The sequence below is a fragment of the Lipophrys pholis genome (genome assembly GCF_963383615.2).
Source record: "Lipophrys pholis genome assembly, chromosome: 22".
Taxonomy (NCBI): Eukaryota; Metazoa; Chordata; class Actinopteri; order Blenniiformes; family Blenniidae; genus Lipophrys; species Lipophrys pholis.
The window spans coordinates 11,086,423-11,114,390 of record NC_137644.1 but is presented as its reverse complement, the minus strand read 5'-3'; the positions used below and the strand labels follow the sequence as shown (position 1 = coordinate 11,114,390).

Below are 27,968 nucleotides of genomic sequence, written 5' to 3'. Positions count from 1 at the left end.
TTTTTAACCCTCTGAGTCGTCCTGCGCTCAGATCAGACTGGTTACCTGCGCGCGTGCTTCGCTCGTGTGTGTGCCGTGCGCCCCGAAGACTCTTGTCCAAACATTTCGTCTTGGATATTTGCTCAAGATAAACAAGGTACAGAATGTATATGTTGCAGATTGATCGGGGGGGGGGGGGGGGGGGTTACTTGCGTAATGCAGGTGATGTGCGTGCGTTTTTAGTATTCCCTCCCCTTGGTGATCAGTGCGTAATGTTTGTACGCATTTGGATTTGAGGCGCGGAAGAACAAGTTGACGTGTCTGTGCCGCAGCTGGGTAATTGTATCTTCAAAAATCTTCCGAAAGTTTTTAGGTATTTGTGTATTCTTCGTAGAAATAGTGTATTTCTCTGCTAATTTGCCTGTGCGTGTGTTCTTTGCAACGATCCAGCTCCAGTTAGGTGCCATAAGAAGATAAAAAGCCAAACAGTTGAAAGCAGATTGCGCACCTGTAGCTTTTCCCAGGCGAGAAAGTAAATTCGAGTGCTTTTGCGTTAATCTCCCAGCGAGAAACTGTTTAATTATTGATGCCTTGACTTAACATCATCCATTACAGTGTTCTCTCACTGGTCCTTGGGATTTCCAGGCTTTTTGCGAAGCTTGACGATTTACTGAATTGAGGTGTTGCTGGAAAACATGCTGGTCTGTCGTTCTTCAGGACCAACACTCGCTCTTATCACAATATTTTTGTGCCCACCTTTATAATCTGGGTCACTTGTGAAGCTGGTTTGGTTATTGGAGGTGAAGCCATAGCTATTTACGTCACTGCTGCTGCTCCTCCATCCATCCTCAGTTTGTTCTTGCATCCTTGTACCTTTACAATGCGCTGCACCCCTGAAGCAGGAGGAATTTAGTGGACTTTGACATAGTTGCTCTTGTTCATATTTTTCAAAATGCAAAGTGCAGTGTTTTTTTTGAAGCAAGATGAACATGGTTCTCATTGGCTTTTATATAACCAATTTCGCATGCACATGCAATAATATTTTTGCTCGTGTTTCCCCAGACTTCAGCCTCTCCTCTTGCCAGGAAGCCAGCACTGCTGCCCTGCCGTCAGCAGCATGGACTATTGCACGCCTCGGCCGCCGCCTCGTCGTCACAACCCCGTAGACAGCATCTGCCGCAAGCTGCAGACCATTCAGTGGCGCGGTGACCGGGAACCCAATTCGCCTTTCCAGATTCCCAAACTCTCCTCCAGCAGTTACGACAGTCCGCAGAGCAGCTTGAGGCACAACCTGGAGGCCATCTTGAAGAAGGGGGCCCTTTACAGAGACGAGGGGGAGAGGGGGACGGAGAAGGGGATGAGAATGCCGACCTCTGCAGCCTCCCAAAAAAGCAGCCTGGGTTCATCTATTCCTTTTTCCAGCACGCCTGCATGCAAGCCTAACGTCACATACACTGTCACTAGCACGTTGGCAGAGCGGCGAGGGGCTGACGGGACTGATTTTCAGCAGGTTAAGCCATGGCAGAAGTATTCGTCAACGCCCCCTGGTCAGCAAGGGGACTCTCCTTATTTTACGTTGACACAAGAACTGCATTCGGTGGAGCCAGAAAGCCAGAGGCCGACCAGGGACTCGCCCCTGTGTCACACCTTCACCCCGGCCCAAAGCACCCTCTCCTATGACCTCAACTTCTACGCAGGGGATACAGCTAATTCCACGGAGTGCGAGCTTCCCTATCCAGCTCTGGTTGTGAAAAGACTTTCAATGGGAGATGCAGGTAAGGGGGGGGGGGGTCTCTGCAGCAAATGCAAAAAATATTTCCTTGGCCTTCGCCACTGGAAGCTGACAAACGCAGTATTATTCACATTTAATTTCAGGCTTTTCGTCCATTTATAACCCAGGATTTCACTTCAGTTTACCTATTTATTAGGACGACCTGTGTGGTTGAATACATCATCAGCTGTTAAGTCCTTGAATCTGACCATTTCAATCATTTCACTTTGTATATACAGTTTGAATTGATAGTGAACTGTGTACTCTCTATTATTGTTTATTTTAAGGGGAAATTGAGGTAAATGCTGAGACAGAATTTGATCCATTTTCATTTTTTTTCTGCAGTATTTTAAATGTGAGCTTTGTACTTTCAATAGTCAAAACATCATTTAGATGTCTTTATTCCCCAAAAAAGTACAGATTATAATTAAAAGCACAGAAGTAGAAAGTCATCAAATTCAAACATTTTTCTTCAACAATGTGTTCACCAGTGTTATCTGAAATCACTATTTGGTGCGCTCACCTTTTGTTTTCAAAGCGGCGTCGTTTCTTCTCACTCGCATGCGTCTTGTTTTTAAGGAACGATCTCATGGTTGTTTTGATGCATTTGAGAACTCGGCACAGATCTTCTGTGGATGTCGTCTGGTCTTTTTGTTTCGTCATGTAAACCCACGTACACTCACAAGGTGAAGGTAGCTCCTGCCGCAGAATCATTTGGATTTGGAACCAATTCGGATGCGTTTCTGTTGGTATTGCATTATGAATTGGCAGTATTATATTACAGCAGTCTGAAACTTCCACTTTGAGTATCTTGGCAGTTTTCGGTGCTAAAACATATTCAATTCGAGTTAATTTGAGCACGAACAAAGAAATATCAAGAACGATGCACAAACACTAACGACTCCTCTTCAGTGGGAAGTGAATCAAAAGTGCTTGTACGTCACCACGGCTCAAATTTTTACTGTGATTTATGAAATACTACCAATGTATTAAACTGATTGGTCGATGTTACGGGCCTTTGTAACTTGTGAAGGCGTCTGGTCTGTGTGGCCGTCATGCCGTTGCAGTTGTTGCTGTGCCCGAAGGAAAAGTGATCATGTGCTCCTGTTGTTACGCGACTCAATACTTTCCTGTGTCTGGTTTTAAATTGTTAAATATTCACGTCCCTTCAGGATCCTCACTCGCCTCGGACGCCAAGCGGGAGAACATGGCAGAAGTCAGTCTCATCTGCGAGGAAAATCTGCTCGATACCATCTTCCACGCCTGCGACACCCAGCGCAGAGGTACACACACACACACACACACACACACACACACACACACACACACACACACACACACACACACACACACACACACACACACACACACACACACACACACACACACACACACACACACACACACACACACACACACACACACACACACACACACACTCGCAGTCAGTAGTTAGTGATTGGGTCATGCTTTAGCGTTCCAGTAAGCAGAAAACTGAGACCGAGGAAGTTAAGAATTGCAGCTGAATAGAGCATGACAATGCAGGTTTTCTCCGTAGAGTGCAGAAGCGATTTCCTTATCTTCAAGCTGCCGTTTCTATGTCTTCCTCCTGCATTTCAAAACACAGGTCTTTCTTATCGTCTCGGGGTGCATCGGTTGGGTTTCGTCAGTGTTTTCTCAACACTTGTTTTTCTTTCCTGGATTGAAACACTCAGCAGAAGATGTACAGGACAAGGAACTTATAAATAATAAATAATCTGATTCCATTCTATTGATTTAAGGTATTCATGTTGTTATCCTTTTGTAGTACTATGTAAAACTGAATATATCGGGTAAATAAAGTGAGAAACATGCAAGATGCAGCTCTTTTTAATCGAGCACTGCATTGTTCTGTTTTTACCCAGTTATGAAAACTGAAGAGCAAAGTCAGCAAAACAAAAAAAAAAAAAGTGTGAAACCACCCGCATTATTAGTTAAACGTCTCTCTCAACTGTCATCGCAGTTTTCTGTGTTTGCTGCCTACACCTATGACCACAATTCGTCACAACGCATCTGTAGGTGTTTAGAGCAGAGACGATCTGTTGTTGGAGGAAATGTGGAATGTCTGCTGACTCGTGGTCGCCAAGCTGAAATTGCGACGCTCTCTCGTCTTGAAGGCAAAGTTTACGTGTCTCATATTGTGGACTTCCTGCGGCACACAACCAGCCGCAGCTCGGGAGACGGCGGACTGGAGGACCTCTGCAACATGCTGGACCCAGAACAGAAGGACGTGTCCATCGATCTGGAGACCTACCACGCCGTCATGAGGGAGTGGATCGACGACTGCCGCAACAACGGGTACGACGTTCTTGTCCCGACGATAGTTCAAACGTCTCGCGGGCTCTACGTGTCTTTCAATCGGAAGCTTTGCCTGTGCTCTTTAGTTTTGCAGCACGACTGAAGATGTTTAAGAGTGAGATCTGGTGAGGTGCAGGAGGTGGAGTCATTAGTTTTATTTCTGAGAAAGTGAAACTTGCTTGTTTAGCGAGAATTCCATGTGACCGTTTGTCCGTTTTACACAAACTTCATGTCGAACTTCATTGTGTAGACTCGGTTTTAAGATCTTCATGGCGACTAAATGGTTTTGGTTTATGAAGCTGACTGCATGGGTTCTTGTCGCGAATTTTTGGGGGGGGGGGATGTGCACAATCTTCCCACGTGTGGTGGTGGTGTTTGCAAAATTGAATCTTTTTCACTGCCATGTACTTCTGATGAGTAATTACTCCCCCGATTCCCCTGGTTTGTTTCTCACCATACTTGATTTAGAGATTTGTTCAGAAAATGTGAAAAATTGTGTGGGAGAGCTCTAAATTTATTGAGCTGCATTTGCTTCAGATTCTGTTTTGTGAATCCTGAATGCACTAAAGCATGTGTAGATCACCTGTGGACAAAAGCCAGCCTCTACATTTTAAACGGTTGACAATACTTATTTTATAAAAAATATTTAATTGATCCAGCTCGAAAGCTCTTTCAGTGTTTGTACGTCTGAGTTTCATGTTGAACTGGGAGTTGCAGGTTTTTTCGTGCTCAGTGCGCCAGGCATCTAAAACTTGGGCAACTCTGCAAACCATCGCTAATGTGTTTTTTTTGTTGGGTTTTTTTCCACAGTAAATCACAAAGTGAAATCCTTTCATCATAAAATCCTAATATCTTTCTTTCCTATTGCAGGGACGACCCGTCAGTTGATGTCACTCAAAACGTATTAAAACCCCAAGACGGCCTGTCTGGTGAACGTCTTCATAATCACTCAATTATTTGCTTCTTTTTTTTTTTTTGTATTGCACTTGCCTTCAAATCTGTGGATATTTGAAGCTTTAATAATGCAGTTTGTGTGTGTTTGGCAGCCAAGAGGTCTATGCTGCTTAATATGACTTCGGGCAGCTTGGAGGCGTTTGGAGGGGAGGCATCCAGAGCAGAATTGTAAGTGGTGTGTGAAGTAGTGGCTTTTTAGTTGCACCTGTACAAAGCCATCCATCTCTATACGCATGGATCAATATTTAGATACGAGAAATTGAAAGGCACAGTTAAGTGACAACATACTTTTGTGTGTGTGTGTGTGTGTGTGTGTTTGTGTGTTTGCCTCCTCAGTGAAACATCCGAGCTGGTGTACTGTGTCGCTGATCTCCAGATGTGCAAACAGAAACTCCAGGATGAGGTCAGGAAGCTGAAGCTGGTGGTGGAGAGCATGGAGGAGAGCAACCTGAAGCTGGCCGAGGAAAACGAGGAGCTACGCAATCAGGCCCGAGTGTGAGACACCGTCCCATTCGATCCAATTACACCGTCCGGGCTCGTTTATATTGTCGCCGCACACAGGTTTTGTTGATGTCTTTCTCCCTTTTGTTTGGGTTTTTAACTCGTACAGTAGCCAGCAGCTCGCACAGAAAGAGAAGATGCTGACTGAGGAGGTGGAAGAGATGAAGGCCACTCTGAGCTGCACGGAGGAAGGCAGAGCTCGCGCCTCCGCACACAGCAAAAATGTGGTGAGCATAATGTGTATCTGCACAATCCAGACTGCAAATTAAAAGGTTTTCACTTAAGAACGCATATTTTTCTGAATAAAGGTGATTTTTATTTATTCTTTATTAGTGCATGTAATCCTCCTCTGTGGTTTAGATAAATGATTGTATGTGGCATGGAATTGGACATAATCTTTCTCATGCGTGTTGCCGCAGCTTTAATTTACTGTACTTTGTTCCCAATTGTCTCCGATTTTCAATGAAACAATAATAATAATATCGATTAAAATCTTTATTTTCAGGAGAAAGAAAACCAGAGTCTCATTGCAAAGATTGCTTCTCTTCAAGAAGAGGTACATCCCTCACTTTTTTTTCCCCAGTACAACTGACAATTAAATTATTGATCCAACTTCGTACTCATCAGAAACAGTAAGCGTCTCGGAGTATATTGTCCAAAGTTGATAAAAAGATTTTCTTTTTTTTTTTTTTCTTTTTTTTTTTTTTTTTTAATGGTCTCCCTGTAACGTCAGAACTTCAAGGTCACCATGGAGACGGACGAGCTTCAGAAGAGAATAACCGAGCTGTGTGACATTAACGCTGACCTTCAGGTACCTCCGCCGTCTGTCCAAAAATATTTTCGCCATCACAGCTCTTCTTTTTATTTTCCTCGCACGGTGCCTTCCTGTTTCCCATTCCTACGTGGCCTCGGATCTTTTCAAGTTGATATTTGCGATTCTTACCGAAAGGAAAAGAATTTGCTCCTCATTGAAAGTTGGCCTCAGGCATCCTGTTTCGACAGAGCTGCCGATGGACTTTGCTTCTATATGCTGTTACATAACTGCCTCTTCACTTTCTTTAGGTGCAAATTCACTCCTTTGATGCCGTCATTAGTGAAAAAGAAGCGATGATATCAGAGGTCAGTGTCTTCTCTTGTTTACTTATTTACTGTACTGTCGGTGCCAATCCACTTGAGACATTTTATCACAATTTGAAAAAGTGATATTATTCATTTTTTTAACCAAATAATTAAAGCATATGAATGAAGGAACCTTGCCCCCCCCCCCCCCCCCCCCCCCCCCCCCCCCACGGTTTTTAACTCTTTTGACTCTGCAGAAGAACAGACAGATAGATGAACTGAAGTCGGCGGTAGAGGAATACTCCTCCATCACAGAGGTCAGCACGTTGAACTTCACATCTATCTTCACTCCCACACCTTTTCATAAATGCTCTTTTGCCAGCTCCTCATTCTCTTCTCGTCTCTCTCGTTTGCTTTTCCGTAATGCCATTAAAGGCTTTTTAACCTCATATACTCTTCGGGCTATTTTTGGTCCGCCACTGTTTACAGGCCACATCGGGTTTTGGGAATTCCAAATGATCGGCTGATAAAATGCGTTTAAAACATCATTGATGTCACTGTAAGAGGTGCACATATACCTGACAAGGTTTACCGTCTCTAACAAGAAAGCCGTTTGGTTAGTTCAGCTGTGGGAATAAAATCACCTCCTGTTTTGTTTTTCCATACTTAAAGCCAACAAGATTGTTATAGTAGAGAAACCTGCAGGCTGCTTAACCGACCTATAAATATCTAACATGAGTCATGGCTGTGTTATCTGCTGTTTGCTCCAGCTGTTGAGGGGGCACAAGAGCAAGCTGGAGAACCAGATACAGATGATCCTCCCAGACCTGGCCGGGTAAGTGGACAGCGAGCGTCTGGAATACGAAAGGTCACCTGGAATGTTAAAGCACTGATCTGGAGGAGCATAATACCTTACACCACCTTGAGTGGATTGCTTCATGTTCGTGCCCGCTCTCCTGTCCTCTCGCAGGGTCAGTCTGCCGTGGTCGGTGGCTTACAGACTGAACCAGAGCAGCTTAGGATCCCTTCAAACAGAACTGGCTCTGGCACAGTCGCCACTGGAGGTCAGTACTCCTCTACTAAGTTTGTTCACAACTTTGACTTCTTTTTGCTCCTCAAGTGTTTCTCTTATACAAGTAGACCGAATTGCATTTTATTTATTTTTTATTTTTTTTGTTATTTGTGGTTGCTGATGTGTTTGGATCGCACGTATGCATTTAAAAGTACTTGACCGATACAGCTCAACATTGTTGCATTTTGATAACTTAGTGTAGAACAATAAAGATTTCCTTCCAGCTGCACACACACATTCATCACAAGGCAAAAAATAAATAATCATTCGATCCCTCCTCCATACGTGACATAATCCAGCCTTTCTTTAATGACGTATTTCCTTTTTCAAACAGCCTCCCCATGCAGGAGACCATGTGTCCACCGTGATGAGCGCTGTCTCCCCGCTGGATGAGACTCTGGACAAAGAAGTGCTGTTGATGCTACAGGGACCCACCCCCGAGCACATGTCCTTGGAGTTCAAGAGTCTCTTAAACAAACTGGTATTTGGTTTTTATCACACATATATAGAAACTTTTTTCCTAAAACTAATCCACCAGTGGTCACCAGGGAACAGTGTCTTCTTTATTCTTTTGTATGTTCTATGCTGTGTTGATCACCATTATAGATACCTGCATGTGTTTTATATAAAAGCCACATATTACACTTGGCATATGTAATAATGTGTACATCTTTTTCCAACCTGGTTTGAAGTTTTGTGATTCACACAATCACAGCAGCATATCTTAATGCATATAAATGCAGCATATTCGACCCGAATAACACAATGTTGTGCTTACTTTTGACATTTGAGACTTCAGTTTGGCTCATATTAATCAATCACATAGATATTTTAATAGTCAAGAAATCTTTTGATTTTCTCAACCAGGTCGTTCTTGTAACATATACTCCCTCTTTGTCTCTTAAGAAAGTGGATTTCAGAGCAGAAACCGGCTCTGTCTTATCTTCTATTACCCGCTTGTTGGACGACCACACACAGCCAGTGGACAGCACGGACACCGGTCTCCAGGTTCGATGCACTTGGCCACACTTTGTTTCAGGCGCCTGCCTGCTTAAAACAGCACTTTGTGACCGAGTGTGTGCTGCAGCATTAATGTTTGTCTATTTGCATATATGTTTTTTTTGTTTGTTTTTTTAAAGGCCATTTACACATATTTTTTTAAATATGAATCATAAAGTTATATAACGGGATCTCTATCTTCCTCTCCCGCCACCTGATGCACTCGTTTTCCTCTCTCTCTCTCTCCCTATCTGCTCTTTCTCTTCTTCCCACCCACCATCCCTCCTCTCTGGAGATCTCTCACTTATATAACTCGCTAACAGGCCCCAACCAAGCAGAGCTGTTTAGTCAGTGTTTTGTACTGTGAACACAACCCACTCCCCTCCTCCCTCATGCACTCTCTTGCTCTCTCTTTCTCTCTCTCTCCATTTCTCTGCCCCCCCCCCCCCCCCCCTCCCTCCTCCCGCATTGTTGCCACTCTGCATTCATTAGCCACGTACTGCCATACAGCAGTAAACATACCAAATGAGACAATTAGTGTGCCCATGTTATACAAGTATAAGTCTGTCCGACTCCGTCGCAGGCTGGCTTACACAGAAAGATTTCGCCAGTTAGTCGTCAGAAGTTTTCAGAGACGTTAAGGGCGCCGCGCAGGCTGTGCGGCAGCATTTCGCCCAGGCAAGACGCTGACCCCCCCCCCAACCATCTCGGCCTTGTCATCCTGCAGACGGTGCAGGCCGAGCTGGACGCGAGGAGGGCGGACTGGGTCCTCAGCCTGGACCAGCTGGCCCAGTATACCGAGTCTTTGGAGAAGGAGCTGATCAAGATGGCCAGCAACATGAGGAGGTCCCGCACGGAGATCCTGCACCTTTCGGTCAGGTGAGTCGAACAACGCCGCTTGTGCATCCGTGGGCGTGCGAGTGAGAATAAGTGGGCAGCCGGAAAATGTGCTAGCACCCCGTCGAGAGTGATGTTGTTTTGAGAGCGTGGAATGCGAGCAGAGGTGGATGAAAGCTGGAGATATGGAGTGAGTAGGACTGCAGTGAATCCCGCGGCGGCTGAAGGAAGACCGTTTTGATTTCAAGGTAGGATAACGTTTTAATTTTGAGGAGGAGTTGCACTTGAGTTGAAGTAATCTCATTGGTTGAAATGCAGCGTAGAAGGCAGAGCCCGAAAACGGCAATGTGACCCTGATACCACTAACGTTGAGATCAGTAAGAGGACGAGATGCTGATTATGTGAAGCAGTGTGAGTCTTTCTTCAAGGTCAATCTAAGCCTATAGCTGACTGTGAGCTTCCTAGATTTTAATTGCTTTATTGCTCTAAAAGTTAATAAAAAAAGATTAATCCACACAAATTTTGCGTGCTTGAGTCTGATATTTTAGCACACGTGCTACTCTGTCTGCCCTTCCCCCTGCAAGTGTTGCTGAGGTGGGGATCTGTTTGCCAGTGCTCTGTCTCAGTTGACCGGTCAGTTGTACTGAATGAGGAAAAGATCTGTTAATCATCCTCACCTCTGTGACCTCTTCATGTCCGCCTCACTAAGTTTGGGTCCTTGCCATTCCTGGATTTCTCTCTGTGTGTGTGTGTGTGTGTGTGTGTGTGTGTGTGTGTGTGTGTGTGTGTGTGTGTGTGTGTGTGTGTGTGTGTGTGTGTGTGTGTGTGTGTGTGTGTGTGTGTGTGTGTGTGTGTGTGTGTGTGTGTGTGTGTGTGTGTGTGTGTGTGTGTGTGTGTGTGTGTGTGTGTGTGTGTGTGTGTGTGTGTGTGTGTGTGTGTGTGTGTGTGTGTGTGTGTGTGTGTGTGTGTGTGTGTGTGTGTGTGAGAATTTGCTTTGAGCCGAACGTGTGTCTGTTTGCATGCGTGTTCATGGAGACGGCCGTCCCCTTTCAGATATATATATATATATACCGGGGCTGGTGGAGAATCAGACCAGAGAGGGAGAACTGGTCAAGCTATCCGGCTGGGATTTACTCTTGCTCAGTTGCCAGGGTGATAACGGGAACATTAATATTGTTTGAGTTAATATTAAAGTGAAGTGGGCTCACTGAAGGTACAGCTCTGCCGCCTACTCGGGAGAACACACGGGCTGTTCAAAGTTAAACTGGAGAATATGACAGTGCTGGGATCATGATATTGTTGTAGGGCAGATTTCAGAGGGTGTGAGGTTAAGGGCTGGAATTACTAAAGTGTGAAGCTAAGGAACCATCACTGTGCCAGTTGGAGAACTGGCGCTGGTCACCCTGGGCAACAGAATGGGACACTGCATGGGCCTGCGGATTGGGTACAGTATGTCCACTGTACTGTCGTCACACATGTGCTTTTCCTCACTCTGCATAAATAACGCTTCTGACAATTTGCATATATATTTAGCCTTCTTCTGTTGAGAACAAGGCATCCAGTGAGCTTTCAATTAAAAGGTTTTTCCCTTTTTCTTGCAGGGTGCAGGAGCAGGAAAACCAGAAGCGGCAGTTAAGCGACGAGCTCGAGCAGCTAAAAACGCCTCAGGACAGCAGAGAGGCCTCTTCCCAGACCCCGGCACCAGACGAGGAGGTCAGAGAGGACGTTTGGGCTTTATCCATAGATTTATGAAACTCCTCTTCATTCTTATTTTGGAGAGCACTGGCATAAGCACAAAATAATCAGTAAATAATCCGTTATATATCCGTGTATAGTTTTGGGGTCAATAAATTGTTGCGATAGGATGGTTTGCTTGGAGAGCAGTGACACTGCTCGTGCTGTTTTCAGACAGATGGAGTAGAAGAGAGCCGAGTGTGAGTTGGCGATTGAAGTGGACAAGTGCACACACACACACACCTACGCACTGCTCAAAAAACAAAAAAGCACTGACACATGCTTGAACATAATATTGTTTTCACTGCAAAACATACCGATTTTCACTGTATAAGAAGGATTTGGTTACGTTTTAATAAGTATGGCGCTCTCGGTTTGACATAATCTTATTTGGATAGCTGGAGACGCGTTGTTGTAAATTCATCCTTTCATTGCTTTTCCAACAAAGTGATTCGTAACCGTTGTGTTTGCCTTTTACTCGGTGGTGTTGGTTCAGCCCGGAGATGACCTGGACTGGGATGAGGAGTTTGCCCTCCAAGACTTCCTGAAGAACGAGCTCGCCGAAAGAAACTGCCAGACCCAGGGCGGCTGCGGAGACGACCGGCCCGAGGAATCGGCGGACAAGCGGGAAGAAGAGGACGGGGAGGAGAGGTGGACGGTGGTGGACACGGCCGGAGAGGCCGAAGTCAGGGGCACGTCCACTCCTCTCTCCGAGGAGGTCCGGCCCGGGCAGGGCAGAGTAGGGGAAGGTGAGTAGCGGCAAAGTTACTGAAGTGGGCCTAATAATTGTAAAAATGCAAATACAGTTTTAGTTATTAATTTTTGTATCACCTTTTAACAGATTACTGCAGTCTTCTATGAGTTTTTAATACTGAGTATATAGCAGAATTAGACCCGGGCTAACTGGAACCTCATACAGCCAAACCAAACATGGCTAAATATAGTTCATTATTGCTCCAACCCCTGCATGGACCCCGGTCCCGGATCAAACATGGCGTGATGAACAGTGCAACTTTTGAACTCCTCTCGTATAACAAGGATGTGCACTAATATGTTGGATTATTAGAGCCACAATGTTTTACTGTTTAACTCCCAACTTTGCTTCTTTATCCAAATACGTTTTTAGGCATTGAAGTTCATTTGATGGGCACGTTAAAACATGACGGAATATTTATCCCTGCCATACGTTTCACTGAATAGCAGGTGTTGTATTTTTCATGAAAGAGAAACAAATTTCCTCTATTTTTAATCTCTCTCGTGCAGATAAATTAGTTGCGGTTCAGACCTTAGTTTGCTGCTAAAGCTCCACGACTATATACTCACTGATTGGTCTTACTTTGCCGCACATGTTCCTTTTACAGGATAAACGCTGTACATGAGGATGTGCTTAGTGATTTGTGTTGCCTTGGAGTGTCGGGGTTTGTGTGCGATGGACGGGTGGATTATGCTCCCGTAATCCGTGGGAGTCGCAGTGCACTCAGCCACCTTTTAAAGCAGAGTGCACGCGTTCAGTCACTGTGAGGATACCCACTCTCTCTCTCAAAGCCCTTGGAAGTAGACCCCGGCCTTCTATGGTTGTTGTGGCCTTGGGCTTCTAAAGGTTGTGAGAGAGTGTGTGTTCGTGGGTGTGTATGTGAGTGTGAGTGTGTGTGTGTGTGTGTGTGTGTGTGTGTGTGTCAACACAATAAGAGAAATCCTCTCTTCCTCAAGGCCCTTCTATGGCCAGGTGTACGACTGGTCTGAAGCCACGTTGTGAGCTCTGTAATCCCCATTCCTCTGCCTGCATGAGCGGCTGGCAGCCAGAGAAACAGAAAACAAGAGCGAAAATGTGGCCATTAATGCCACCTTAGCCATGCATGGTATTTTAACCCCATTTTTCCCCCTCCCGCAGCTCACTTCCTTGCATAATAGACAGCCTAACCTTTTATGGTGAAGGTGCGGTTGTATTTTCAATGACCATTAACCCCCCCGAATGTACCAGACAAGGCCTCGGGTTCCTAGTGGCCAGCTTCTGTGCTTTTGTCCTTTTTCAGCCTTTTCTTTCCTCCTTCCATTCCGTCCTAAATTTAACCGCACTGTTTCTATCCGCTCTGCTGTGTTTTACAGACTCTGCCGCCTGCACAGAGCCAGAGACCGAGGCGAACTCTCAACTATTGCAGGTAAAATCACATGAGCCTGCTGTGGTAGAAATTGCACATTAGGTCTCAAGTACTCCCCATTTTTACGTTTACAGAAATGGCCACGTGGCGCATCTATAGGACGCATTTAATGTTCCAAAATTAGATTACATAAGGGAAGTTGTACGTTCCTCACTATAAGGATATAATGAAAGCTTTCAAACGCCATGTAAAAATGAAGCCATCGCCAAAGTGGCTCTAAGACCAAATAAGTCCTCTTATCTGTGGGACGTTGCTTATTGATGTCGTGCAGTTATGCAACTTGATATCAGACCTTCAATCTGACGTGACAAGTGACTCCATTGTTCACTTTCCACAAATAACTTGGTGATGCTACACATGATTGTTCCAGAGTATTTAAGAAATAAAAAAATCCTTTTTGCCTAATTTATCCTACTTTGAAATGCTGGCTTCTGTTTTTGTTTTGTTTTTTGTTCCACACTTGGATGTTCCACACTCGGCAACCGTTGCTGATGTATTTCGAAGAGGACTCTGCGATAACAGTACTCTCTGCTGGCAGTACAAGATGTAAAATGTACTGGGCAGCTGACTGAATCTGTGTGTTGGCAGGAAGCTGCAGATCAGGTGCTCGTTTCACCTTCCTCGGTGACGGAAGTGTTTTGATTTGGCATACAAAGCTGGGAAAAGCAGTCACACATTTCCTGTTCTCGTTGTGGTAAGGAAGTAGGAAGTGTTTCATGTTGTGATCGACAGCTGAAACAAGGATTTTGGATATTCCGCTTTCTTCAGTGTTTTTTGGCAACTTTTCCTTGTTAGGCTGGAGTTGCAACAGATTTTCTGCTTTGTCAACTGGAACTTCTCGAGTTTTAGACTTCGCCATGCACTTGCATTCACACTTATGGGAGATTCGAAGGCACCCTCAAATGCATGATTTTAGAATATAGGCGGGGGGGGGGGCATGCAGACTCCAAACAGAAAGCCACATCAGGACTCGATTCCAGGACATTATTGCTATGAGGAAATATTACTTGCCACTGTGTCGAATATATGGACAATGGTAGTTGGCCACATTAGTATAAAATCAAGCAAATGTGTACACATTTTGAGTTTAACTTCCCCTGTACACAAAACAAGCTCCATAAAAGCGTGATTTAATGAGTCTGCTGAGGAGCTCTGACCTCGACCCCATGGAGCAGCTCTGGGATGAGCTGGAAGACGGATTACGTACCGGCACTTCTCATACAACGTTGGTGTCTGACCTCATGAAAGAGAGAGAGAGAGAACGAATGGGAAGAAATTCCGAAAGAATCTCTCCAAAATCTTAAAAGAAAAAAAGAAGAAAAAGAGTAGAAATTATTATAGCAGCAAAGGAGGATTGTGTGTACAAATCCCTGTGGTTAAGTGTAGTATCGACATTACAAGAAGCTACAAAATTGACATTAATTATTCCACTTACAGTTAAAATGTACACTGATTATATAAGCATTCGGCACTTCATGCTCCTTTTTATGTCTGCATGCGATCCTTTTTATAATTTTTTTTTTTTCTACATTTGCCCACCAAATGGCCAGCTCTTTACATGCTGTCATTCAGAGCTGCTGCTCGCAGCCTCGGTCTGCACACTTGCACCGAAGCCGTCTGCTTCCATATATAGAGTGGCAGTGATGAAACCCTCAGATCCTAATGCGGTGGAAGGAAAAAAGAAGTTTAATCTCGGTGTCTTCGTACATTTTCCTATCTCGGATGTTGAGCATTCTTCTCACTGGCTCCACGTTTGAATAATTTCATGCCTGTGACGTTGATAAAACTAATTTAAACACTTCGTCACTGCCGTCAGCCGTATAAAAGGGACATCTGCTTTTGTATTTCTATAAACATGACAGTAATTGGGGGTCTTTCCAACATCCCATTACCGACTATTTGTTCAGTCTTTCAACTTGTAAGATGCCGTTGGCTTCTCAGGCAGCGTCTTCTTGTTTTGACAGATTTGTTTTTGCCGTCTTCCTGTTGTTTGATATGTGGGTAATGTGTGTTGCGTATTTGATCTTTTCACCCCTTTTCCATTTTGCATATTTGACATTTTGTCTGCGTGCGCTTTCAGGGAGACGCGGTGGTACCATTGAGCACCCACACACAAGCTGTCAGCATTGGACACCCAGGGGCGGATGCTCTCCCCGATCTGACCCACTCAGAGGAAAACAGTAAGACCACCCACCCACCCCCCCCATTCACTTTTATGTGCTTTGATCGCTTTCACTTTCACTTTCTTCTCCCCCTGCTGTTCAGCTGTGTGCATTTACAAGTCCAGTAATGAAGACGCTTATAAAAACGATGCCCAGACTTTACTAAATGTCAGAGCGTGATTATGCTCTTTTATGTTTGGAGGTGGGAAAATTACATGGCAGCCTGGTTAAATTAATCAAACTTCAATGAGATGGTATCTTTGACGCTATCAAAATGCTACACGGAACATCATAAACTAAAACATAGGATTTTTCATACAAAATATCAGTTTACAAATATTTGTCTTTTTCATTAGAAAGATTGTATACATTTAACAAGGTTTCCTTTAAGTGTTTGAAACCCGTTTCTTACATACATTAAAGCTTGCTCACACTTTCAAAATATACTACTCTGTCACACGCTGATGGTAGTGCGCCCATTTTTCTTTGGTCCCATCAGAGGCGGCGGCAGCCTGCGATAGTGCAACGACCGAGTCATGTGATCCAGCCCAAACCTCCAACAGTCTGCCCGAACAGGACCGATCCGTCACACCTCTGACGACCCCTCCCGCAGCAGCCGACATGGTTTCTCCCACCGGCACGTCGCCTGCACTGGATGAGACCATTACTCACAGCGACAGGTGAATAAAGACTCAACTTAATGCAAATGTAGCTCAACAAGTTGTGACTTTAATAGTTGGGCTGGGTCATCAGAATGTTTTTCAGAAAGAGATGAGATTTTTGACAATTGCCACAGAGATCAATAGAAATATAGTTGATAAACAACAGCGAGATAATTGAACGGATGTCCCTTTTGTGCATTAGGTGGCCATGTTGAGTCACCAGGTCCACCACTATGGTTAATCGCTTGTAAAAGTGCAGGAAACATCTGTAATACGTTTGTTTTGTTGTTTTGTTTTTGTCTCAAGACAAACCCTTATCGCTACCAGAACAACTTTCCAAATATATTTTTGATATGACCGTCTGAATATTTTTACTTACTGTAAATATGTTGGGCAGATGGAACGTAGGATTCCTTTACCCTGCCATATTTGGTTTTATATGACGCTACACAAGCTCAAAAAGCAAACAAAGTCAATTGAGATTGCTTCCTGACCTTGTTGTGATTATTTTAAGTCCAAGTGAAGAATAAATTAATAAATAAAATAAAGTCCAAACGTCCAGTTATCTGCGCTTCATGCGTGTCGATTTGCACACATGCTTTGTTTTCATACATCATAATCCCTCTCCACTCCGTTTGCTAGAATTATAGCTAATAAGAGAAGAAGCATTTTGTTGTACTTATCGCAAGGTTTCCAACGATATGCAAAGACGTCACAAAGAAAAGCCAAACCTACTAGCCTGGCTGAAGACGCACTGCTTCCTTAGTAAGACCTATACAATATTTCCAATTCATTTTGGCACTGTTGGAGATAAGCTGCTGAATGACTTTAGTGGCATTTCCTTGCAAGGGAACAGCCTCATCATGGTGTTTTACACAGTTGAAATTTAATTTAGACAGGGATTAAAAAAAAATTGATTTTCTGATTGATCAGAATTTACTCAGGCATAGTAATATTTACAAAGATACAGACACAATATAGATTAATATACTGGTGTTATGACTGCTTTTTAGTATTGCCACTAGGGGGCACAAAAGTAACAAACTAAATGATACAGTGCTGGTTTCTGTGGGTGTTTTAATGCAAGCATTGACATAACTGCAGTAGTCACTTTGCTAGTTTGTGTCGAAATAAAACTGCAGTCAAGTGGTAATGTTCTGAAAATAAGGCTTTATTTAAAGTGAAAACACATGGCCGTGGCTTTTTAAATGGTGACTCAGTCTGTTGTCCCCTCCGCCCCAACATCAGATGTTTTTGTTTCCTGACCTGATGGTTCTAAAAGAAGAAAAACAGGAAGGTTACTCATCAGCAACAATCGGATTGTGTTGGCTGTTCAATGACGTTCAGAAGTACCGTCAAGAATTTTCTGATGTGGATGAGCGAATCCAACTTGATCACAACGTCGTCTATGTCCTTTTTTGCCTCGGGGACAAATATATGTACAGATTGTGCAACTTTTCTCAAATGCTGATTCTATTGGCAAAAATCAGCTGAGGGCATTCGAAACATGAACCTTCACAGGGAAGAAAATAACATCATGAAGCAGTATCAGCCTGTATAAACTGGTTAGTTTGAGGTTGATGCGTTTTATCAACAGCCACAGAGTCGAGTTTCATCATTTCCCTCTGACTGGGGCGACATTTGCTAGTCAAATAGGTGTTTCCTCTCTGCGGGAGGAGTCCAGAGGGTAATTAATGTCTGTGTGGCCAAACTTTGCATCGGCAGAGTCCACCTACAGAGCAATGACAGCCGATTCTTGCCTCGTACTCGAGACACTGCAATACATTTAGTCTTATTAGACTAAATATATCAGATCTGGAAAAGGGTGATGCTTGACAGTTGACCTTTTGGCTTTTCAGCACCCAGAAGACAAATGAGGACCACCGGGCAGAGGACTTGAGCGAAGACGATCCCGACTCTGCTGCAGGAGACATGATTAGTTCTAAGGTTAGTAGCAATGGGGAAGTATTTTCATGCATCAATGATTAGTTTCCTCTCTTCTGTTCAGCACACATTCGCCTCTGCTTCCCCTTTCTGTACAAATATCTTTCAATTCGAAACTTCATGACTCGGTTGATGGCAGTAGGTGTGTTTTTGAAGGGGGGGGGGGGGGGGGGGGGGTCACTGGGCCCAGCTTTCCTCCAGAAGGGTTGGGAGGGAGACCCCACCTAAAGGAAGGGAGGAGAGTCGGGGATAGTAAAATGAAGGGGAAGGTCAGACTGTGACACTAAATCTCACAGTGCAAACCTGAGGAGTAGCAGGACGGGCTCTGTCTGAGTGATGTCCGTTTCCAGAAGAGGCAAGTACCATACAAATGGTGTTGCTCAAGTTTCTGTGTGAGATTCTGATTTGTGTTCACTTCAACTTGTTTTAGGTTAAACTGAGGTTTTTATCAAATTAAATGAATGACCTTCCAAGTCAAAATACTGCTCAAGTTTTCACATTCAACTCAAAGATTTTACGACTTGACTAAAGTCTCTTTGTCTTGTTAGCAAGGTGAATCGTTCATCAAGCAATGTTAAAATGGTTAATCGGTTTCAATCTTTATCCATAGATTGTTCTCCGATGTGTGACCTGTATATTGGGGTGTCATAATAACTATATCTGAGGTTAAAGTGGAGCTTTTGAAAGACTTGCAGTGTCTTCTTCGTGTTTCTTGTGTATGTTGATGCTGCTTTCCAGCTTTTCTTTTCTTTTCTTCTTTCTGATGCAGGATCAGTCTACTTATTTTATTAATTTACTGACCAGCTGCTGACATGCTGGATCAGTCTGAACTGGGGGGGGGGGGGGGCTCTGATCTCCGCTTCTCAGGGTGTTTTAATATAAATGCCCTTTTGGGCTCATATTGGCCCAGTCAAAAATCTTCCAAAAGATTCGGGTGTAAATCTGTGTGTTTAGTGTGACATTCAAGCTGAACTATTTGGATATATTCAAATTCCAGTTTTACTTGTAAATGAAGGAGTTCCTGCAGCAAATGTGTGTGCATTGTCAGCATCACTGAAGTTGTCATTTACTACATTTGATCATGACATATTTGTAATCCGACAGATGAGAATTCTATGCTGATTCCAGATTCTTTTGAAGGACAAAAATTGCCTGCAATGCCTTTTTATTATTCTCAATTGTAGTTATGTGCAGAAAATATCACTTTATGGTTTCGCAGACAAGACAAGGAGCTGTTAGAGGCTTTTAATGGTTTGAAGTAGCAGCAGGCTGGTTTATTTCACTCTGCTGCTACTTTTGATGTAAAATAGTATTGAAGTCTCCTTTTAAAATAGGAGAACTGTCCTTTTTTTTTTTTCTTTTTTTTTTTACCCCCAATATAATGAAAATTTGAGCTGGATCAAAACGGATATTGTGCGCTCATTACACAATATCCTATTACATCGCTGTGAGCTCTCACCTTGCTCCATTGTATGTGTGAGTTCACAAGACTGCGTGTGCACACAGTCCGCCTCCACTACTTAGCACCGTGCCAGTGTTAACCCTTCTCAACAACACACACACTCAGAGCTGCAGAGCTCTTCATGTACCTACGCGTTATATAAAGAATCAGACCAATCTTTTTCCTCCACACACTGTTCTGCGTAGATAGCATTTCACTGCCATGGGACAGGTACGTGGCATGTATCTGCATCGGTGCATGCATCTTTTAGATAAAAATCATTCCTTGTGTTGGGGGTCAGAAATGGCAGGTCACTTGCTTCTTTCTCACCGTCACTCCTTCCTTGGCTTTACTTTTTGTCCATCTCAGAGCCTCAGCCGGGATCACTCGGCAGACAGATCGGCAGCAGAGGACAGGTGAGTGGTTTGCCTTCAGCTAAAAGAAAATTGCTTACTCATCAACGCCTACTTTGCCTAAAAACTTAACAAGTGCTTTTCAGTATCGGTATTTCCTTCAAATATGTCTTTGTTTTTGTTACAGCACGACCCTGTTGCCTGCGGTGCCGGAGGAGGAAGAGAGCGTGCAGGACGGTGCGTCTGACAATCCCGTAGTTGCGGCTCATGTGGCAGGTAGGAAGAAAAGAAAGGGACCGTTTGTTTACACCTTCTTACATCTGTGTGTAACGCTGCCCACCCACTCTAAAACGCTTCTCTCCAGCAACTGAACGGCTCGCCAGCAGTGGTCAAGCCCCCAGCTCTGACGTCGCTTCTCTGCAGGCAGGATCGTCCCTCACAAATGCCAACCAACCGGGGAGTGGCATGACCTCTGACCCCAGCCAATCAGAGGTTAGTGAGGCCAAAAAGGACTCCGACCTCCGTGGCAAAAATAAAAGGGAACTGGTAAGACCTGCTCTACCTATTCCCATTTTCCTCTGATTGATTAGTAGTCGTTCATATTTGTCTCACACACGTAAGAATTCTTGAATTTTTAGAAAGATTATTATATTGTTTGAAAGTAACAAAAAACGTTTTATTTATAGTGTTTATGATCTCAGAACATTTTTTTCATTGTTTTCAGTACTCCAATATATACAGCCTAGATTTAATGGGGAAAAATTATATTGTTACCAAATGTTATTTCTTAGTAGGTAACTAAAGACCTCATTAAAATTGTATTTGTCACCCTGTGATGAGACTGTGCCACATGGCGCCTTGCAACCTGAACATTATTTCAGCCTAAAGAGAAATGCTGTCTTTCCAGCTACGCGAGTGTGTGACCATGGGATCGTTTGTGTGTCAATGAAAGAGACAGAGCGAGAGAGAGAGAGGGAGGAAGAGAAAAATGCATGCTTAGCTGCACTCAGGATCAGATCATTCAGAAGCTTAGTAGGGCAGTGAAGGGTTGACTACAGAGAGAGATGGACATGGCGCTCACTGTGACTATGGAGGGATCAGACTTAGAAAAGGGGAAGAGGAAGGATGCCGTGACGTTACTGTTTGTGCGGACCTTGCAGGAGTTGGCGCGAAGCATGGAGGCCGTGGAGGAGCACAAGGATCAGGAGGACCAAAGTGATACCAGCATGGCCAACGAGAAGGAAAGTATGTGCAGTGCATTCATTGTACACCAATATGCCTATATTAGTATGATTGATTGCATTGGACTAGTATTGACTGTTTTCTAATGTGTCTGATCATCACATCTGTCCAGCTGAGACGTCAACCATCTCTGAAAGCAGTGACTCTAAAGCGGATAAAAACAGGTGATCCTTCAAATGGCTGCAGCACAGTGTTTTCCATTATTTGTTTGTTTTAAAAAAAAAAAAAAATTCATACATATTTTTTCATTCTCGTCTCTTTAATCTACAGCCTGTCGGCCACTGACAAGGAAATCGAGGTACGTGTGCCACTGGGATCAGCAAATAACTTAATCATTACCATTTTAACGCAGGTTGCACGTTGCATAACAAATTAGCAAGTCTGATGTGTTATGTAACGGCAGTCTGTAAATTTCCTTATTCCAAAGTGATGCCATTCTCTTGCCCGCAGAGATGTGCGAGTTTAACCTGCAGCTCTTGCACAAGCAGAGTAATGCTGTCTTTGTTCAGGAATAATATTGTCTTCATCAAACGAGGAAATGTGCATCACGTCTGTTTTGCCACGGCTCCATCAAATGCCTCCATGTCGCAGCGAGACAAACACCACTCCATGTAGGCATGTCTCGTGTGTTTCCAGACGGAGTTCCAGCGTCTGGCACTGGGCTTCAAGTGTGACATGTTCACCCTGGAAAAGAGGCTTCGGCTGGAGGAGCGGTCACGTGACCTTGCCGAGGAGAACGTCCGACGGGAAGTGTCCAGCTGCCAGGGTTTACTGCAGGTTTGTGTTCAGCCTTGGTGAAATAACTGTTGTCGTTGTTGAAACCCACAGGTAATGTGCAGTAGTGTATTAAGTAATTGAGTTCTGTGGCACAGTTAAGTCTTATTGGTTAATGCAAAAAACGGACACTGATTTCATGCAAATACGAGTCGATTACGACATTTAGGTTTTAAATAATTGAGGCGATCTGGTGCCGTTAGTTATTTCCTTACATGGTCTCTTCTTCCGTTTCTTCACCAGGCTTTAATTCCTCTCTGCGAGGACGACAATCAGTCCATGGAGATCATCCAGAGGCTCCAGAAAAACCTGGATATCCTCATCCAGTCCATGACCAGGGTCTCCAGCCGCTCTGAGATGCTGGGGGCGATTCACCAGGTCAGCTGACGACTAACACGACTTCCACTGTTTGAACTGAAATGGACTGATTGTGCCGCTGTTGCTGTGACGACAACTGAACAAACAAACAAGCAAGCGACTTACCGGGGTCTCGTGTTTTGGGGGGAGTAACAGGAGAGTCGCATCGGCAAAGCCGTGGAGGTGATGATCCAGCACGTGGAGAACCTGAGGCGGTTGTACACCAAGGAGCATGCCGAGCTGCTGGAGCTGAGGGAGGCCCTCATGCAGAACGAGCGGTCGTTTGGATCACAAACGGAAAGAGGTTGGAGTCGCCGCGCACAAAACTAACACCCTTGTCTTGATAAATATGCACGAGCGGCGCGTGACGCAGAAATCACTTTCACACCGAGTCCGTTGCTCTTTCCAGACGACTTCCGTGGCAAGAAGCAGACGTCGTCGCAGTACTACAAAGTGGGTTCCATGCACTTCTACTATTCTCTCAAACTTTGTGTGTAAAAGGCTTGTGCACTTAAAGTGTGTCTGCTCCTCCATAGTCCTCAACTCGGCGGGTCAGCATAGCGGCCATCCCTCGTTCGGGTGGAGGCAACATGCACTTCGACATGGTGAGACTTGAACGCTATTATTGACTATTACAGTAATAATTGCAACTCAGTCGCAGCCAGCTGGCTCTCTAAGGGCGACAAAGCCGACCAGCGTCAACCACGAGCGTTAATAGACCTTCAGAACTTTGAATTTTGAGGGATTTGTTGAAATGAATCTTCCTTTCCAAAAGCTAAAAACAGGCTTCCAGATTATATTGAGGGAAGACATGAAGTTTTACTTGAGATCAGAGAGTTACGGCTCTAAACATTCATTTGATTTTGTTCCCCACCACAGTCCAAAACGCAAGATTGTTCCGAGGCTGAAGCAGAAAGACTGACCAGGCGATCGCCGTGGTAGGTATTTGTATGAATGTGTGTTGAATCATTTCATTTAAGGGAAAATGTGATCGATTTAAAAAAAAAAAAAAAAAAAAGAAAGAAAACAAGCTGAATGTTTAAGTGATTTCTATTAAAGCTCAAGGTTTGTTTCGATGTTTGTCATCAATGGTTTATTCAAGCCACCGAGGCTCTGCTGTGCCGTCGGTTGAGGGTTGCCGTTGTTGTGCCCTTGTGTAATAACACTGGTTTCCAGGAATGTGGCGGGAAAGGGCGCGGCGCGTCCCCCACTAAAACGCTTTGTTAGCTCTGCAGCCTGGGTTGAAACTGAAGAGCCCGCTCTCATGATGAAGGGGTAAGACATGCCACGGACGACGGCACTGCTCTGGCTGCATCACTCAGGCCCTTTTTTTTTTTTTTTAAAAAGCACATGAAGATGGCGGCTCTCAGGTTTGACATCAGCAATGCTTTTCGTGAAGCGCCCCGGGATTTCTTAAACTTGCAGTAGGTGTGCCAGTTCCCGGGAGTGACTTCTGAAACAAACTCAAAACGGTGATGATGCCAAACCACACAGCAGCCATCTTTCATACGTCGGGCCCGCTCACCTGCGCATGAGGAACTGTTCACACGTTTACCTTTTTCCAGATCGAGCACTTTTGTGTGTGTTTGTAACCTGCAAAAAAAAATAAAAAATGTGCTGGTGACATTTATAACAGCAATTTTTTTGCCTTTCAAATGTTTGGACAACCAGAGTTGGAACTTGCCAGCAAAGCACAATTGATATGCTCCAAATATCTGAAAGGTCGTGAAATTGCTTTGTTGCTATATTGCTCGAGCATGTTGTTTGCTAAGAATGTGAGTATTTCATGAGTAACTTTACATCTAATTAAAAGAATGCTTCTTTGTTTGCACAGCAGGTAATTCACTGAGTACTTAAAGGATGTCTGCGTTTTCCCGCTAGTTTTTTTTTTTTCCCTTCTCCTCAGCCGTATCTGCATGCACTGTGCACTGTGCCCACCAAATCATTACGGTCATTCAGCTGTCGCTTGTATGCGAATGTGCAACTGAGGAGTGTGTATGTGAATGCCTGACCCATGCATGCCCACAGGACGGCCTGCAACAACACAGACAGCCAGGCGGAGGACGAGCAGAAGGAGGAGTCAGTGGCAGAGAGGAGGAGGTCCAGCCTCAGTGAGCTGGGCAGCAAACTCACCTCTCTCATTCTGCCCCTTAAGACGTTAGTCCGACCAAATGCCCACGGATTCTGTAGCGCCGCTGTCCGCCAGCAGAGCTAAGACGCTGGCTGCATAGTGGAAGGCTTCATCATTTGGCTTCACTGAGGTCCCAGTAGCTTGTAGCCCAGAGTTTCTGATAACTGTGGCACGTGTGGCGTTAAGCTACTGTTGCTGCTCATTTTACATCGACGACTAATCAGTTTCTTCAAATGTAAAATAATTATGAGCAGCATTAGGTTGGGTGAGGCTATGGAACCTCCTAAATGATGAAACTTTCATTATTCGGGTCTGCGCTGGACTATCTTCTTTGCGCCTGGGCTCACTGGCTTTATATCCTATTTTTATTTCTTTGTTATGCGGTGGTTGTTGTTGTTGTTCAGCTGTTACCTGACTTGAGATCAATGTGTTTGGCAGCTTTGGAAACTTTGATTTGTGTTTCATGCATGGATCTCAAGTTCAGATTTGTGTCATTTCTCCGGGACTTACTGTTTTGTCGTTCACTAACATGTCCTACGTGTAGCCGTTTCACGTCTGCCGTTTTCCCTTCTGGACCCTTCATTGTTGTGATTCGACTGAGTACTGCGTATAAGCAGACCATGTGTTGCTCTGAACTGTCCTTTCCTCTTTTCCTCCCTGCACATGGCTCAGGAGTCAGGATGAGCTGTTTGTAATGCTGTAAGTGTGTAGGGAGGAGAGTACCGGGTGCTTTTGGATTCTCTCGCTGGCCGAAATTAAAACAAATGCATGCAAAAAGGCCCGTATTCATCAGGTAGGAGTGCCCATCAAAGGCCACTTTACAAGCCGGCACTGACCCATGATGACTTGCTGAGCCATTTGACGCGGCACTCCTCCTGTTGACAAGAGTTCAGGCCGAGATTTTCTGCTGCCATCGCCCAGCAAGTCCATGCGTAAATCCGCCTACATGCCGACTGCTATTAAGAGCTGCTGACGGCTTTTTCCATTGCGCTGCTGTTTTTGTACCAGTTTTGCTTCTTTGACGCTGTGAAGCAGGTGGGTGAACGCGCCTCATTGGAGCAAACTTTAGGTGTCAGCGAAGCAACGGCTAATTTACTGCCTGCCATCCAGTGCACAAGTTACCACAAATGGTTTTCTTTTTAACCGCCCATGTTCTGCAGTGACTTGGCGCTCATCACTAATCGTTTTTGGTAACTTTGTCTCCTTTTGCTTCATCTGCTGACGTCGATGTATACGTCATTCGCTCCGATTTCTCATTTTCTATTACTCTTGTAACTTTTCGTCCTGTTTTCGACAGTCCCAGCCCTTCATCCAGCCCGACGTCCTCAGACACAGGGATGGCCCATTCCCTGTCCCACAGCCTGACCAGCTCCCGAGCGGCGGCAGCAGCGGCGGTAGCCAGAGGGGGCCGGGGGGTCTGGCTTTGGTTGGCCATTGTGGTGGTGCTAGCAGGTACATGCACGAGGAAAATAATTTAAGTAATCTTGAACGGTCAGCATCTAAATGAAATATATTACCGGGTAACTACTGCAAATAGTATGAATGGTGTAGGGCTGCAATCTGCAGGTTCGGGTGCTCTTTTCCCAGTATGTTTTATTTCTTTCTTTCTACTTTTCATAAAGAAAATCATGTAACGAAAAAGTGGATGGTAAAACTATTCATAATTTTTAGTAATGTATATATTAGTTGTAATATACAGTTAAAACATCAAATAAGTTAGTCTGTGGGTATTGCAGACTTCATTTTTAAGAGATTTTCCCAATTAAAACATTGAACTCGCAAAAGAACAATTTCTATTGCCTATTCATCCACAGACTAACATTTCAATGTAAAAAAACTTTAAATTATATAAATAGAAATAAAATAGTAGGTTGATACAGTTTTAATATATCAATTGACATATTATATTTTACAGTTTATATTGTACATTAGCTGATATTTATGAATGGACACAATTTTATCGATTTGTTTGGTTAAGCATTTGTAAAAGACCACCACCACAAGGTGAAATTTCAAAAATGCATTGCCTTGATATAACGGTTTAAAAAAAATAAATAAAAAATTGCATTAATTAATTCACAAATTTTAAATTAAAACAGTTTCCTTTATTCAGTTTACCTCAAAAAATGACAAAACATTGATGGACAAAGGACTATTGGTGTGTAAAGGTCAAATATATTTAAAAAAAAAAAAAAAAAAAAAGATATGATTGAGGTATGAGTAAGTAATGATGCCATACTAACATTTCAGGATCTGATTTGAGTGGTTTTCCTGAAGTTTGCAAGTTAATCAACATGTTTTTGATAATCCTGTCTTGTAATACCCTTTTGAGCCACAAGATGGTGTATTGGATCAGTTGTAACCTCTGTTTCTTCATTCACAGGTCTCCTTGCACTTCTGGCCAGCCTGGTGATGCAGCCAGCGGTCGACGCTGCTCCCGTAGGAACCGGAGACTCTTGGATGACCATCCAGCAGCTGCTCTGGCCTTACACAGGGCTGCGGCACAACGCGCAGCCCCCCGTCTAACCCGAGGGTGTATGGTGCTGCCGCCCATTGACCATTTGCAGAGATTTTGTGAGCATCGGGGTGGCAATGGGAAAAGGAAAGACCGCCTCCCTGTTTGGGTGATTACCGGTGCCTGAAGATTCCTACGAGACTTGCATTGACGGCACTGGTCAGGCTTCAGGGGATAGTTAACCCTGAGGAGTTTTTTTATACATCACATCACGTTTGCAGAATTAGTTAGTCTGTGTGTGTGTCTGTCTGTGTGTGTGTGTGTCTGTGTGTGTGTGTGTGTGTATGCATGTGTCTGTGTTCAACAGAAAAAGTACAGGTTGTCCTTCACGGTGATCCATTGCGTCACACAGTGAAACTGTCAGAACTGCTGGTACCTGCCTCCCTGGATCCAACGTGATCTGGCATTAATGATTGCGTAACGTTGACCTATCATGTTAACTTTATAAAAAATATCCTGATGAATTTATAATAGCTGCATCCATTGTGCCACACAGCTTTTTAATTGCATTTCATGTACTTGAAGAAACGGGGCACTGCCAGCCTTTTAAATTGAATTTTACATTCATGTTTCTTATGGGTGCAGAGAAAATGTTATTACTTAGGTCTGTAAACACTGGTAATAAAACTCATTTTAAGTGTTTATGAAATCTATATTTATGAGTTTGTTCGCTTTGAGTTGGAAAATGCGAATGTTTGTTTTTGTTAACTTATAATTCTCAACTGTTCAGTCTTATCACCAAAGTTTATTTGCGTTGTTTTTTTTTGTTTTGTTTTTTTATAATCTTGCTCTTCAAGTTCTTGCTGTGGTTGTCACCATTTTCAACTCCATACACTTTTTGTATGTTCCAAAGAAAATGTGTGGATCTTTGCACAAATAAAGTAGCCAATTCTACGATAGAAGCCGTGTCATTTAAACTTCAGGTACCGGTATTTAAAATCGTATTCTGTACAACATGTTGCTCCTTCTGAGCTTAATTTGTGTC

The 27,968-nt window shown here is 43.9% G+C and overlaps 1 protein-coding gene across 1 annotated transcript; it reads left to right on the top strand.

Moving 5' to 3' along the window:
* Nucleotides 1-29: 29 nt before the first annotated feature.
* lrmp (lymphoid-restricted membrane protein) lies at nt 30-27,883 on the top strand. The gene is made up of 39 exons (XM_080491781.1): nt 30-136; nt 1,042-1,754; nt 2,923-3,033; nt 3,907-4,087; nt 4,958-5,016; nt 5,134-5,209; nt 5,378-5,536; nt 5,652-5,769; nt 6,048-6,098; nt 6,276-6,353; nt 6,605-6,661; nt 6,859-6,918; nt 7,372-7,436; nt 7,572-7,665; nt 8,008-8,154; nt 8,580-8,681; nt 9,400-9,551; nt 11,111-11,222; nt 11,740-11,992; nt 13,350-13,402; nt 15,483-15,582; nt 16,064-16,244; nt 18,086-18,173; nt 19,981-20,027; nt 20,152-20,240; nt 20,329-20,510; nt 21,125-21,209; nt 21,319-21,370; nt 21,477-21,504; nt 21,843-21,983; nt 22,224-22,358; nt 22,494-22,641; nt 22,747-22,790; nt 22,874-22,942; nt 23,217-23,275; nt 23,514-23,612; nt 24,366-24,494; nt 25,766-25,920; nt 26,852-27,883. Exons 2-39 carry the CDS (start codon nt 1,097-1,099, stop codon nt 26,992-26,994), a joined length of 4,560 nt encoding a protein of 1,519 aa, XP_080347907.1. The 5' UTR covers nt 30-136; nt 1,042-1,096; the 3' UTR covers nt 26,995-27,883.
* The last annotated feature ends 85 nt before the right edge of the window (nt 27,884-27,968 follow it).

What these genes read in the sequence shown, in the direction of transcription:
- lrmp (XM_080491781.1), top strand. Translation starts at nt 1,097, where the DNA reads ATGGACTATTGCACGCCTCGGCCGCCGCCTCGTCGTCACAACCCCGTA. An exon ending in AGATCGGCAGCAGAGGACAG is followed by an intron (nt 20,028 to 20,151) that starts GTGAGTGGTTTG and finishes TTTTTGTTACAG; the next exon opens with CACGACCCTGTTGCCTGCGG. An exon ending in AGTTGCGGCTCATGTGGCAG is followed by an intron (nt 20,241 to 20,328) that starts GTAGGAAGAAAA and finishes GCTTCTCTCCAG; the next exon opens with CAACTGAACGGCTCGCCAGC.